The sequence below is a fragment of the Cetorhinus maximus genome, chromosome 12 (assembly GCF_964194155.1).
Source record: "Cetorhinus maximus chromosome 12, sCetMax3.hap1.1, whole genome shotgun sequence".
Lineage (NCBI taxonomy): Eukaryota > Metazoa > Chordata > Chondrichthyes > Lamniformes > Cetorhinidae > Cetorhinus > Cetorhinus maximus.
In genome coordinates, this window is record NC_135890.1 from 13,598,184 (window position 1) to 13,613,393 (window position 15,210).

The 15,210-nt window shown below is 45.0% G+C and overlaps 1 protein-coding gene across 2 annotated transcripts in view; it reads right to left on the minus strand.

The window, feature by feature from the left end:
• Nucleotides 1-10,982, minus strand: part of podxl (podocalyxin-like) — a 160,408-nt gene extending 149,426 nt beyond the window's left edge. The window contains exon 1 of one of the 2 annotated variants that reach the window (XM_078553052.1): nt 10,672-10,982. In XM_078553052.1, coding sequence (XP_078409178.1) covers nt 10,672-10,702 — 31 coding nt within the window. In that variant the 5' untranslated portion in view covers nt 10,703-10,982. The remainder of the gene's footprint in view (nt 1-10,671) is intronic. The other variant, XM_078553051.1, reaches the window with a different exon arrangement.
• Between the last annotated feature and the right edge of the window lie 4,228 nt (nt 10,983-15,210).

Consider the following 15,210-nt stretch of genomic DNA (forward strand, 5'->3'; position numbering starts at 1 on the left):
GCCCAGAACTGCTGGCAGTACCCCAGGTGCCAACCTGACCAGGGCTTTGTACAGCTGAAGCAGCAGATTTAACCCATGGTATTCGATCTCTAGATATAAATGCCTTAATATAGGAATTACTGACACTGAAGAAAGAGAAGGAAGCAGAAGCTTTGAATGTGGAAATATATTGTTTGAGAAGATCTCTCTCATTACTCACCAGACTGGATATCCATTTGGATCATACTTAATAATTTAAAAATGTACTTTTAAAATGTGTGTTATATTTGGAATATTTTTTGAATTATAGCCCAGATAAACCAGGAAAGGAAAAGCGCTCGTTTCCTTGAAGCGGATATCTATTGTTTCCACTTGTGACAGCCCAGTTCCAGTCACCTCCCTGAAAAAAAATTAATGTATAAAATCTGGAACCTTCTATTCGGTCTCCCTTTTTAATTAAATTGTTGTCGTCCTGCTTTGTAAGTTGTCAGCTTCAAGAAAAACAAATCACAGGAATTATTAAAATAATAAACACGCCGACTGAAACTATCAGAAATATTTAAGGAGACCTAATTCTCCTTAATCCCACAAAAAAAGCAATTATTTAAGGGCTGACAGCCAATTTTGACTGTTACCATTTGCTTTAATTTGAAGTGTGATGTGCTGCTCTGCCATGGCACGGTGCTAGTACCTGGGTGCAGCAGGTTCCACCAACAGAAGCCGCCTAAGCGCAGCTGTTACACGTTGCATGTTTCCTATAGCTATGCAGTGATCCGTTCCTTGTGCGTTACAGCAATGAATTCAGACTTGTGTTCAAATCCCTCCATAGCGTCCCTATTTCCCTATCCCCATCACCTCCTTTGGCCTCACAATCCTCCAAGATCACTGTGCTCCTCCAACTCTGGCCTCTTGTGTATCCTCAGTTTCCTGTGCTCCGAGGTGGGTGGCTGTGCCTTTGGCTGACTCAACCCTAAACTCTGGAATTCCCTTCCTAAACCTCTCCTCCTCTCTTTCCTCCTTTGAGCCGCTCCTTAAAATCCACCCTTCTGACCAAGCTTTTGGCCACCTGTCCTTATGTGGCTTGCTGCCAACTTTTCAGTGATATCGCTCCTCTGAACCACCTTGGGAGGCCTTACTACTTTAAAGGTGCTATATAAATGCTAATTGTTGTTCCTGGCTGCTAGCCTTCCAGCAATTCAGGATATTAAGAAGTAGCCATATCTGGATAATAAGGGCTGATTGGGGGTGCATTACCTGTAGGAGGATATGTTTATATATTTCATTTTAATGAAAAAGTAAAAACCAGTCTGAAAGTGGTAGTCGGTTTAAAGAGCAGGAGGCATTCTAAGTATCACCATAGCTTTCAAACTGCTTCTCTGCTCAAAGGCAGGTCTGATACTCAGCGCCACGAGCTCCACCATGGTTAGGGCAAGGAGGCAAGTCCCAAATCCAAATCCACTCCAGCTGGAATGGGGATTGAGCCCTGTGCTGCTGGCACTAACCTGATCCACACTGCCCCCCACCTGCAAGGAGCCTAAGCTGCTATGGCAATTTATACTTTTACATGCATGTTGTAGCCTGGAGCAAGATAGTGATAGTAGAGGCTCCAATTTTCCTTTCCATCACATTGGCTGACCAGGAAACTCTCCCACTCTCTACCACCTGCCGTCAGGCACATTGGAAGGATTTATAGGCCTGTAGTTAACCTGCTTGGCCACATGATGCACACACCTTCCATGGTCACCAAGTCCTGAAGTGGGGCTTGAACCTTGCACTCTTGGCCCATAGGTAGGGACACTACCCTTGCACCACAAGACCTCTCTTGTTAGCCTCTGCATTAAAGGTTTGAGCAAACGATTAAACCAAATTAACAAAATGAGGGCCAAATTTTAAAAGGCAGCCCCTTAAAGGGATGCAGCAAAAAGTAAAGCAAAATCTTAAAAGGAAACTTATTAACATCAAATTAAAATGTGGTTAAAGGGGTGGACAAAACACTCCAGTCCCCTGTGGTGCCCACCGGGCACAGAAGGCCTCAATCATGCCAGCGGACACCGCGTGCTCACGCTCCAAGGACACCCGGCCGTGAACGGAGCCACGGAGGAGGGGCAGACAGTCGGCCGTCCACTGCCTGGACCTGTAAAGGTGCAAGTTCTTTCTTCCTGAATGTTCCAAGTCCAAGTCCAACCAAATGCTATGGCCCCCCTGATCTAACTGCTTGGACTGATGAAAATGTTAATGCCTATTACTGTGACATTCGCACGTTAGCTCAGAACCAACCTATTGCTACACAACCCATAATAAACTAAGACCTGTCCAACAAGCAGTACTAAAAGTGACAGGTGCAGACCCTTAAATGTTAGTAGAGAAATTTGAGTATGTTCTTGCTATCACGTTAGCATTATTTGTGCCCATTATTTCCACAGGATCTTTTAAGTATTTGTATTTCTTCAGACATAAAGCATGACGTGTGAATTACCAAGTGTTAACAAACCAGATAAATAACATGTGCTGTCAAACCCATTTTTTGTACTTTTATGCTTTTCAGACACCGGCCAGGATGGATTTTCAGCCCCTCTGTGGCTAGTTTGGAGGCAGGTGTGAGCTAAGAACAGCCCCACTGGCCAGCATGCTGGCTCTTGGCTCCACCTACCTCCAGGCCATTTTTAAGCAGGCAGAGTCAGGGGCTGCCAGGGATACCCGCCCACAAGTGGCAGGTAGCCAATCAGGCTCATTAAGAATCTAAATAAGTGCAATTAAAGACCACTTGGTTTCTAGGTCCCTGCAGCCAGAGGGAGCTAGATCAGATGCCTGGAGGCAGGCACCCAATGACAGGCCAGGGAGGCAAGCACTCCAGGCAGGCCTACAAGCACTCCCTGCCTGCCTAGGGCAGGGGCAGCCACAGGTTGCCCTGTGGAGGGGTTAAATGCCCTACCCTGCAGTGACGGCCCAGCTGCTGAATCCATTTTTTAATGAAAGATTTAAGGAAGTTGGAGACAGGGGGTCTCTGTGTTGAAGTGCCCTCTCTCTTACTTACCTTCCATTGCAGCCTGCTGCTGCTTTCAGGTTGGAAGGCCTGTGATTGGCCCTCCAGCTTTGAGAACGCGCCTGCTGCCCTTAATTGGACAGTGAACCTGCCCTCTGGCCATTAATTGGCCGCACCGGGGAAAATCACAGTGAGTGACCGTTTCCCAGCCCCCAGGGATGGGTTCAGGACCTGGAAAGAGTCCTGACAGCTACTTCCCACCACCCCCGCCACCCAGGAGGGAAAATCCAGCCCCATATTCTAAAAGCCCCGGTTGACGTATTGAATGTGGTTTCTGCCGGTAGATTCCTTTTCTATTCTCCCATTACAATCCTCGCAACCACACGCTAATGGCTCCTATGGTTGTTAACTCTGCTGGAACATATTCCCAGAGGTTTTGTCCCTCGACCCCCTGCCTTCTACCATGCCACCTGCCATGCTTCTACCATTAGTCACCTGACATGTTGAACCTCACAGTGCGCTAACTTCCCAAGGCAACTGGGAAGCACACATTCTCTTGCTAACCTAATTGGAAGATTCCTGACTTTCGGTCAAACGGTGTATTGTTGCCAGGCACAATATTCTTCAGACTAATAAATTAATCTGCTCAAAGAAAAATAAAAAAAACCCTCAATATTTTATAAAAATCCTCCAAAAGCTTTCTTCTGGGTTTGTTTACAGTATTATCCTGGAGATTAATGTTTAGGTTTTGGGTGAATCCAGTGCAATCCTGGAGGGTTGGCCATCTTAAGCGCTTCCATGGCTGGAATTTTACTCCCCCGGTCATCCTGGGAGTGGGCTGGCAGACCTGGGGAGTGCTCTGCTCATCACATATGCACCCCTGCTGGTATTGTACTAGTGGCGAGGGAGGTGTTGGTGGTCTTCCCACCCTTGGACCAACTGAGTCTTTTTAGTGACGAATTAATGGCGACTTAAGGGCCTCCTCCTGCTCCCGCTGGTAAACCCTGGCGGCCTAGTTATGGTTTCAGGCGGGAGTTGCCTTCTGTTTGGGTGCCCTGCGCACTGCCTGACTGCCCGCAGTGAGGCCACCCCACTTACCTTCCAGTCCAGCCTCATCCGTGCCTCCTGCTGAGGGCCTGCCCCGTAGTCTGAGCAACGGCCACCACACCCAGTGGTGCTGCTGGGACTGGAGAGCTGCCAGCCACCTGATTGGTCAACAGCCCTTGGAGGCGTGGCATCCTCCCACATGAGGGCGGAAGCCACAATTGCAGGCAATTAACTGCCTGACGACTGTAAAATCTGGTCATGGCTTCCCTGGCTGGCAGAGGTGGGATCGCCCATGACCTTTCAGTCAGTGGGAGAGGCCACAGCCTCCATGTAAAATCCAGCCCCACGTTTCCATGGGTATTTTTACTACATGCCTTCTGGGGTAATTCAAGAGTTATTCCATTTTTGGCCATACACAGAAGTATTTGACATGTCACACTGCTGAACTTTTTGTCCTTTTTTCAACCAGAGCGTTGAATGAAGGACCTCACGTTGCATCAGCCAACGAAATATCCAGAAGAACAATACTCGTGCAGCACGGAGCAGGGTTTATTAAAATCTACCAAAAGTAAAGCTGTAAACTTGCAAACTTCTGTTTTCCAAAGGACCGGGAAATACAGTTCACAGCTGAGGCGTACTAACATATCTGGTATCTGTTACAAGGTCAAGGCACATCAAATAGTCCAGAAAGACAGATGTAGCTTCAGCCATTGGCTACAGAGATCCAAGCCTCAAGAGGTGTTGCCAGACCACCCCACCCCCAACCTTGAATACTTTGTACTATTCCGGTTACCTTATTTTCAAATTGAGAGAACTTGGCAAAGGGCCATCATGTAGGGCATCACCAAAGCCGAAAAGATTGGGAGAGGGGATGAGATAAAAATGAAAGACTAGGAAAGTCTAAGTTTAGCTAGTGAAAATCTTTAAGCTGCAGCAGGATTATTCAATTCTCTGAGAACTAACTCACACTTCAGGCTTGGGGCTTTTGTTGTTGCTTGGCAATATACTTTTCTACCAACGACAGGGTCCTCTTCTGAGTCCTTTATTAATTATGTGATGCATCTAATTAAAAATGATCCAGATGAATAAAAAGAGGCAGGACCCATGTAGTAAGGAAAGCCAAATGGCCAAAAAAGTTTGATCAATTATCCACCATGTACCAACTCCGTGATAGCACTCACCTCTGAATCAGAAGGTTAAGGGCCAAAGTCCCACTCCAGAGGCTTGAACACAAACTCTAGGCTAACATCTCAGTGCAGTATTGAGGTTGCATTGTCAGAGATGTAGTCTTTTGGATGAGACGTTAAACCGAGGCCCCATCGGCCTTCTTTGGTGGATGTGAAAGATGTCATGGCATTATTCTGAAGAAGAGCAGGGGAGTTATCCCCAGTGTCCAGGATCAACTCCAACGCTTCCTCAGTACTGCACTGAAGAATCAGCCTAGATCATGTGGTCAATACATTGAAGCAGCTTGAACCCAGGGATGCAAGAGTTCTACCGCTGAGCCAAAGTTCAAGCAAAGAAGGACACAAAGTCAAGGCTGTAATATTAATACCTTAGCTGCTTAAGTGAAACTCTGTCTACCTTACACAAAGCACACATGTCAAATGATAATTGTGATTTCAGGGACATGGATAAATTCATTATGTTAAACAAAACCACTTAAAAGGAAGCGTGACCATCAAGGAGGAGGCACAACCAGTCTCTGTAGCTATTGCTGAAGCAAACTCTTCACCAATGAAGACTTGGTCGCTGGTAAAACCCATGGCCATGTCCATCTTCAGAGGGTGTTAGATGGTAATGCTTATTCACGGCAAAGTGGAGTGTGTTGAATGGCTACTTCTAATGATCACTGAACATTTTTGAAGTCTGGTGTTGTGGCGCGGTGGAGGGAAGTGGGAGTAGGGAGGTGTTGGAGGAAAGAAGATTTCCTCTGCTTGCTATTTGTAGCAAGATTCTAAACACGTCTTTTGTGGCCTTGCTGAAACTTCTGAAGAAAGGATATCGTGGATCAAAGCATTTCCTGCTAGGTGTCCTGGGATAGGATGTGTCTGACAACTGATGCATCTTCAATATAAGATTTTGATGCCAAGATCTTTGTGCCAGTTTTGTTCCTTATTTACTGAAGGTGCTGGATCATGCTGGGCTATCTGCAGTCTTCTGTGTCCTAAACTCTATTCAGTTATCAGTCACCTATCTAATTTCTGCTATGTATTATGCCCACGATCACACGAGTTATTTGACCTTTTCCTCGTCTCAGTAGTTTAATGGACCTCTAACCTTGTTATTCACTGCATGGTCTTTTTTCTTATGTATATTTCCCTTAACCCTTTCACTAACTGAACTCTATATTTTAATTGATAATCTGCGGTTTTAGGTAAATGGGACATTCCCAACACCAGAGAGACGTCATCCCACCCTTGTGCAATCCACAACTAGGAGGCAAACTCTAATTTGGTCAGTAGTAATGCTCTTTTTTATGAGTCAGAATGTTGTGGGTTCAAGCCCCACTCCAGAGACTTGACCACATAATCTTGGCTTGCACTTCAGGACAGTACTGAGGGAGTGCTGCACTACCTGAGGTAACGTCCTTTGGGTAAGATGTTAAACCAAAGCTGTATCTGCCCTCTGTGGTTGATGTAGAAGGTCCTGCACAGTACTTGAAGGAGAGCAGGGTGATTCTCCCAGTGTCCTGACCGACCCTCAAACAACACCAAAAAAAAAGACCAGATGACCTGGGTCTTCATCACAATGCTGTTTGTGGAATCTTGCTGTGCTCGAATGTTACAACTGTGTCTCAACTTTTTAAAAATAAGTAATTCATTGGCTGTAAAGCACTTAATGATGTCCTGAAGTTGTGAAAGGGGCTATATAAATGCAAGTTCTTCCTTCCTTTTTTATGGGTATCTGGGTGCTTTGGTTCACAGAGTCTTAAAGATAGGGGTGGGTTTCTATGTGTGTAGTAAGTTGGGAGGCCCAAACAATCTCAATCCCTTGATGTGGTACTAAACTCCATCTGAAATACTGCAGACTGTAGGCCAGATTTAACGCTCACTGACTAGGAATGTATGTGATTACAGGGGATCTGCTTAACGCAACGGACTGATTTCGTTTGACATAAAATCATTAACAAATTGATGAAATCCAAAATCATATCCTGTGGCAATGAAGGAACTAAAACTATTGTGGGTTACTTGGGTTTGGATTTATAGGTCGTGGGTCAGTCCTTTTAAATAGCTTCCCATTGTTATAGTTTTCAATCTAGCTTTGAACAGAAAGCAGCATTTGTTATGCAGAATATAAAATGTAAACATTAATGGGCGAGGGGAGGGTTGTGAAAAACTCAGAATAGATGATCGTCCTTAACGTCCTAAGAGTCTAAATGGAACTGCATGCTCATACAACATTATTCATCATGCCTTGGGATGATTCAGGGGATGTTCAAAGGCTGTAGCTGTGCTGATAGTAGGCAGACCTGAGTGTGGTATCTTTCTGATGCCAGCTATAGATCACTGAATGACACTCCCAACTGTAGGCAGTAAATTCTCAAAGAAGTGTTCACAACCATTTGAAAGCTGGCAAAGCCCACAATCCAACAAGGTGTAATGGCTATTCATTTCCTGTCAACTCCCGCGCTGCAGATGTTGAGAGTGAATTAAAGTCAGCGTATAGAAAAGGCTGTGATGAGATGTAGCTTTTCAGCTTGTCATTAGACATGAAGTGTGTAATGTAATTTGAGTACAAAGATTGCCTGAGCCTGAATCCATTTTAGGGAGGTGATACAAGACTGTGGAGAAGAACATCGATCTTCGATATTAAAACCTTTAAATATTAGGGTGCTTAGACCCATTGGTATGACGTTTTTCTGGCTCTCCCACTTCACTATCGGCAGAAAGTGGTTTGAAATTGTCACCAGTGCATCAGCAACACCACAGAGGCTTGTGATGTTAGTAGCAAGCCTGCTTGCACATTCACATGAAACACTATCATTTTGACGAGGGCATCAATCTTATTTCACTTTGAATTGTTGAAAACGCCCATTAAAGTAACGAGAAAGAATTTTCAAAAAAGAATTCATTACAAGTATTGCAAACTCTAGGAATCCTCACTTGCACAAGACATAATGTATAAAATATTTAAGATAAACCCAAAGGGACCACTTTTAACTTTAAAGACAAACTTTTTCGGGGAGTGGGTGGGTGGAAGCAATCTGGAACAAACATCCTGAGAGGGTGGCAGATGCAGGTTCATTCACAGTATTCAAAAGGGAATTGGATTGTTATCTGAAAAGAAAGAATGTGTAAGGTTATGGGGATAAGGCATGAGAGTGGGGCGAGGTGGAATGCTCTTTCAGAGAGCCAGTGCAGGTTCGATGGGCCGAATGGCCTCCTTCTGCACTGTAAAGAATCTGTGATTCTGTGAATCAGGACCTGTCTCTAAAATGCACCACAGACCGTGAGGAGGAAAGAGAATCTATCTGGATGGGGTATGTACAATTCTAGGCCAGATTGGAGTAATCCCACAATCAGTGTGACAAGGCTGAAATCCACTATTTGCTCTCAAGTATTTAGTTTTACAAGAAGGATTTTTATTTTTTGCTCTGCAAGGTGATACAGACTCCTCCAAATTATAATGGCGACCTTCGCAATGCAATATTCTTCAGAATTAAAGCCCAAGAGCGCAGTGATAACCATTTTTGACCCCTCTCTAAAGGATCCCAGCTGTTCAAAGGAATTCTTCCATGAGGCATCTGTTGGGAAGTTATTCTGAGTTTTAGTATTTTGAGCAATGTGTTCGATGTGTACATTGGCATCGCCTACTCCTGTTCTCTGCTCCCTCTTGGCATTTGACCCTGAACAAGCACTTGGGGATGGAGAGTGGGATGTGATGTGAGAACTATGACCTCCTGATAGAGCTCCTGATAGAGCTTTCTGCTCTATGAGGTTGGCATTGCGACAAATTGAACCAGGAGCTTTTTTATAACAGAGTAGCCTTCCTCATTTGACAGTGTTATTTCTATGGGAAACTATTGGCTTAAACTGATGCCACACTGACTTGTTGCACACCATGTGCTGCGGTCACCAGGAAATGAAGGGTTAACCTTGCTGTGAGAAATACAGGTGAGAAATCACTGGAGCATTTAAAAAAATGTGTATCTTTTCATTGCCTTTGAACATTTTGTTTGGTACGTAGAACTTACAGCATAGAAACAGACCATCCAACCCAACTGAACCTTGCCTGTGTTTATTCTTTTTATTTGTTCATGAGATTGCCTATCCCTAATTGCCCTTGAGAAGGTGTTGGTGAGCTGCCTTCTTGAACCGCTGCAAACCACACAAGCCTCCTTGGATCCCCCTTCATCTCAGTTTATCAGCACAACCTCCTCGTCCTTTCTCACCTTGTACTTATCTAGCTTCCCCCTAAATGCAACGGTGTTATTCGTCTCAGCTACTTTGTGTGGTAGCAAGGTCCACATTCTAACCACTCTGGGTAAATAAGTTCCTCCTGAATTCTCTGATGGGTTTATTAGTGACTATCTTCTATTTATGGCCCCTAATTTTGGTCTCTGTCACTCCATGTCTCTACGTCTCCCCTGTCAAACCCTTTCAGCATTTTAAGGACCGCTATTAAGTCACCCCATCAGCCTCCTATTTTGTCCAGTGAAGAGACCCAGCCTGCTCATTAGAAAACAATATTGAGGTTGGAAGCGGGGGTGGGTGGAGGCTGTTTGGCTGGGTGGTGCAGTTGGAGCTGGGAGTTCACACGACGAAATGCCCAGGAATACGCCCAACCAGAGTTGGCGATCCTGCTGTTGATGGAGTTGCAACTTGACAGAAGTGAATCACGCTGCCAGACAATGCTGTGTCGAGACAGCGCGTTAGAAGCATTAGGGAGTAGACACTGTCCTTCCACAGCATTGTGGCAGTGGAGGGAGTGATTGCGTACGGATGGTGTTGGCATTGACTGGGCTGTTCAACACTACCGCGGGCAAAGCTGGGCACGACTCCTGGCAACTGGGCTGCATTCCCCCTTTGGAGAGTTGGGCTGGGGTGGAGGTGGTGGGGGGGGGGGGGTGGTGGGGAGGGGGGAACTCCATCATGCTGAGGGACTGGGATAAGTGTGGGGAATGGGAGCCCAGTGCAGAGACAACTCAGTGAGAATTACATTTAAAAACTTACAATTGGTACGCTCAGAGCAAGTAAAATAGTCAGGCACACCCTGCAAAACTCCCAGCATTACAGACTGAAGAAGCGAACAGCTATTGTATAAAGGAGAGCCATACAATGCCCTGAACTATTCATGAATATTAATTTACTGAAAGTTGCAGCATATAACAAACTGTACAAACAGCAGGATCAGCCCAGCACTTGTTAACACCGCTGCTTCTTTGTGATCTCTCGGCGATAGGAATTCCCCTGCTCGCTACGTGTAGCATCATCGTAAAATGCCTTTGAAAGATGAGTACATCTACAATTCCCCTACACCTCGCCAACAAGTTGTAACGGTAACTTAAAAACATCACCGGGGCGTAGTTACAGTGCGAGCTAAGCCTTGAGAGCACCGTTACCCGCTTCTCCACTCTCCTAAAAATATTCCTCAGCGCCCAACAACTCCCTGCCCCAAATATTCATCCAAAACATAAAATTAAGTGACAGACTTACCGAGGAAACAAGCAAAAAGCAGCAGCCTCATCTTCCCCCAGATCTCAGTGATGGAGCTGGTTTAACTTGTGAATTAAACTGAACTCTTATTATCTGGATCTCTTCGTTCAAGTTAGATCTTCGCTTGGGTTTAGTTTTTTTTTGTGGCAGTTGCAGGCTGGCTTTCTAATCAATCCGGCTTTTGTTTTCCCTTTCCTCTCCTCTCCTCTCTCTCTCTCTCGCTGTGATCTGTGTGTGTGTGTGTGTGTAAAAGTTCCACCGTTTATGTCTGGTTCACTGATGCTCACAGACCCCAGCCACTGAAATGACAATAGCGTCAGTCCCGCTGAAACAGACCAGCCAGAGAGGAAATCACAGCCGTCACTCTTCCTTAAAGGGACAGGCACCCTCACTGACACTCCACTCAAAGAACCAGCCACATTTCTGCCTGCAAGGGGGAGTGGGTGGTGGATGTAAGGGAAGAACTTTCTTACCTTAGCAAGTGGTAATGACCTGGAACTCACTGCCCAGTGAGGGAGGTGGAAGAAGGGACGGTGATTGATTTCAAAAGGAAATTGGATAGGCACTTGAGGGAATTGAACTTGTGAGACTACAGGGATAGAGTTGGGGGAGGGGGTTGGTGGGGTGGGGGGGAAATGGGACTGACTGGATTCCTTAACAGAGAGCTGACATAGACTCGATGGGCCGAATGGTCTCCTTCTGTCCGATTATGACTCTCTGGCTCTACAAAAGCAAAATACTGAGGATACTGGACACCTGGAATTAAAAAGAGAAAATGCTGGAAATACACAGCCTGGGGAGATCTCTCTCCGATGCTGCCTGGCCTGCTGAGTATTTCCAGCATTTTCTGTTTTTATTTTTTATTTTTGCCTGGATACAAAATTATGTCATTATGAAATGCATTATTTTCTTTTTAATAAAATGATTAGATTTTAATGATGATAATACACATGTAAGATAATTGCCATTAATGCCTATGCAGCTGTGGCTCTGTTGGTAGCACTCTCACCTCAGAGTCAAAAGATTGTGGGTTTAAGTCCCACACCAGGTACATAAACATATATGCTTATACGTTTAAACATAACATAAGCATGTTATGTTATGAACTTTCCCACCCTGCCAATGGCGGGTTTTGTGGCACTTGCAGCGGCTCATCATCTGGCTTGGACTCAAAGGGTGGCTGGTTCTCCAGTCGCGTTCTGAGTGCGGGAGACCTGGGCTGTCCCTGCCTCCGACTGCTGCGGGGATGTGGAAGTGAGGCGTTCTCCAGTCGGTGAGATTGAGACTAGTCCAGAGCTATGCCCCACCGAGGCGAGTGCCTCTGTGCTGGCGGAGGCTGCTGGTGAGCGCAGTGACGTGCTTCCTCATCCGACCTGGTCTGGGGGCTGGGGCTTATTTTGCCCAGCCTTGTGGGCCTCCATCTGCTGATGCCTATAAGAGAGAGAGAGGAGAGTTTTAGTTCATGAGCAGGCAGATTACAAGATTGCATCTCACTCACTGTGAGCGACAGTATGTGATGAACTGATGGAGGTGTGATCCATACTAGGCTGCTGGGGCAATCGATCTCCCCTCCCCCCCAGAGCGATCCCTGTCCTCCCCAGTGAGCTCGGCCCTCCTTGAACTGCGTGAGGGTAACCATGTCGGCTGTCCTCGCCCGGTCTGGGATCTTTCCATCCGTTGTGGGCAAGCTTGCCCCGGATGAAGACAACAGGTTGGCATGTGCTGAGAAGGGATGGAGCAGAGGCTGGGAAAGGTGCATGTCCCCTGTGTGTGGTGGGTCCTCCCCAGAAGGGGCTGAGGCTGGAGTGTGAGCAGCGTTGATAGATGGGATGGTGGTGATGTGAAAGTTTCGGTGAGGCAATCAGTATCGATATGTGAACCACTAATGGTTGCTTGAGATCCCTGAAGAGAGCAGCCCTGATGCCATGGTGAGAGTTTAATATTGCAGGGAGTTGAAGGATGACTTATCCTGATGGACCAGATGAGATCATTCACCCTCTTCCTACACTGGATTGCGTTGTGGGTGCGGTGGTCAGTCACATTGACATCCTCAGTGATGGCCTCCCAGCCTGGGGAGGTAAGGCTGATATGCTTTCTGGAGCTGTCCCTGGGGTAAAGCACATCCCTATGCTCACGGGCTCTTCGGACTCCCTTGTTAGTCAACAATCTATCCAACTTAGCCTTAAAAATATTCATTGACGCTGCCTGCACCACTCTCTGGGGAAGAGAGTTTGAAAGAATCACCGCCCTCTGAGAGAAAAAAATTTCTTCTTAAATGAGCAAACCCTTATTTCTAAACTGTCTCCCTGGTTCTATTCTCTCCCACAAGGGGAATCATCCTTTCAGCATCCATCCTGTCAAGTCTACTCAGGATCTTATATGTTTCAATAAGATTACCTTTCAATCTTCTAAACTCCAATGGATACATACCCACCCTGTCCAACCTTTCCTCGTAAGATAGCGCCCCCACCCCATCCCAGGTATCAGTTGAGTGAACCTTCTTTGAACTGCTTCTAATGCATTTATATCTTTTCTTAAATAAGGAGACCAAAACAGTGCATGGTACTCCAGATGTGGCCTCACCAATGCCCTGTACAACTGTAGCAAAACATCTGTACTCTTAGATCCTATTCCCCTTGCAATAAATGACAACATTCCATTTGCCTTCCTAATTACTTGCTGTTCCTGCATACTTTTTGTGATTCATGTACCCTGACACCCAGATCCCTCTGTACCTCAGAGTTCTACAGTCGCTCTTCATTTCAATAATGTGCTGCTTTTCTATCCTTCCTACCAAAGTGGACAAGTTCACATTTTCCCACATTATACTCCATCTGCCAAATTTTTGCCCACTCACTTAACCTATGTCCCTTTGCAGACTCCTTATGTCCTCTTCACAACTTACTTTCCAAGCTATCTTTGTGTCATCAGCAAATTCAGCAACCGTACATTTGGTCCCTTCCCCCAAGTCATTGCTATAAATTGTAATTAGCTGAGGCCCCAGCATTTATTCCTGTGGCTCTCCACTTGTCACATCTTGCCAACCTGAAAAAAAACCCATTTATCCCTTTTCTCTGCTTCCTGTTAGCTAGCCAAACTGCTATCCATGGTAATATGTTACCCCTACACCATGAGCTCTTATTTTGTGTAGTAACCTTTAATGTGACACCTTGTCAAATGCCTTCTGGAAATCTGAGTACAGGACATCCACAGGTCTCCCTTTATCTACGTTGCTTGTTACTTCCCCAAAGAACTCCAACAATTTTCCTTTCACAAAACCTTGTTGACTCTGCTTGATTGCCCTGCTTTAACCTCCTTAATAATAGATTCCAGCAATTTCTCTACAAAAGATCTAACTGGCCTATAGTTCCCTGCTTTTTGTCTCCTTCCTTTCTTGAATAGAGGAGTTACATTCACTATTTTCCAATCTAATGGGACCTTTCCAGAATCTAGGAAATTTTGGAAAATTAAAACCCATGCACCTGCTATCCCAGCAGACACTTCTTTTAAGACCCTAGGATGAAGTCCATCATGACCAGGAGACTTGTCAGCTTTTAGTTCTAATAATTTTCTCGGTACTCTTTCCCTGGTGATTGGGTTTGTTTTAAATTCCTTCCTCCCTTTCAGCTCCTGATTCATTATTATTTCTGGGATGTTATTTGTACCCTTGACAGAGGCAAAATGTCCATTCAATTTATCCATCATTTCCTTTTTTCCATTATTAATTCCCTAGACTCACGCCATAGAGGACCAACATTCACTTTATTTACTCTTTTCCTTTTTAAATACCTGCAGAAACACTATCTGTTTTTATATTTCTAGCTAGCTATCTTTCACACTCTAATTTCTCCCTCCTTATTAATCTTTTCATCATTCTTTGCTATTCTTTATATTCTGTTCAATATTCTGACCCGCCACTCATCTTTAAAGAATTATATGCTTTTTCTTTCAATTTGATACTATCTTTAACTTCCTGAGTTAGCCATGGATGGTTTGTCCTTCCCTTAGAATCTTTCTTTTTCACCGAAATGTATATTTTCTGAGTATTCTGAAATATTTCCTTAAATGTCTGCCACTGCATCTCTACTATCCCTTAACCTAATTTCCCAGTTCACTTTGTCAGCTCTGTCTTCGTGCCCTCACAGTTGCCTTTATTTAAGTTTAAAGCACTAGTCTTAGATCCATTCCTCTCTCCGTCAAATTGAATGTAAAATTCAATCATACTATGGTCACTACTACCTATGGGTGCCTTCACTATGAGGTCATGAATTAATCCTGTCTCATTGCACATTTTTTATAACATTGTTTTATGACACTCTGCTCAGCGGTTGGTGGTATTTATGCCAGTGAGTGAGGCTGCTAGTGAGGTTGAGACAACCAAAGGCTGGCGTGTCAAACTTTCAAACAAACATCTGTCATTAAATATTAGCCCTCATTCTGCCTGTAATTCCTGTTCTTTTCAGTTCAAACTACAATTCGGATTTTGTGCTTTCCCTGTACTGTCAGATGTAGTTCAGTGAGTAACACCCTTGTCTCTGA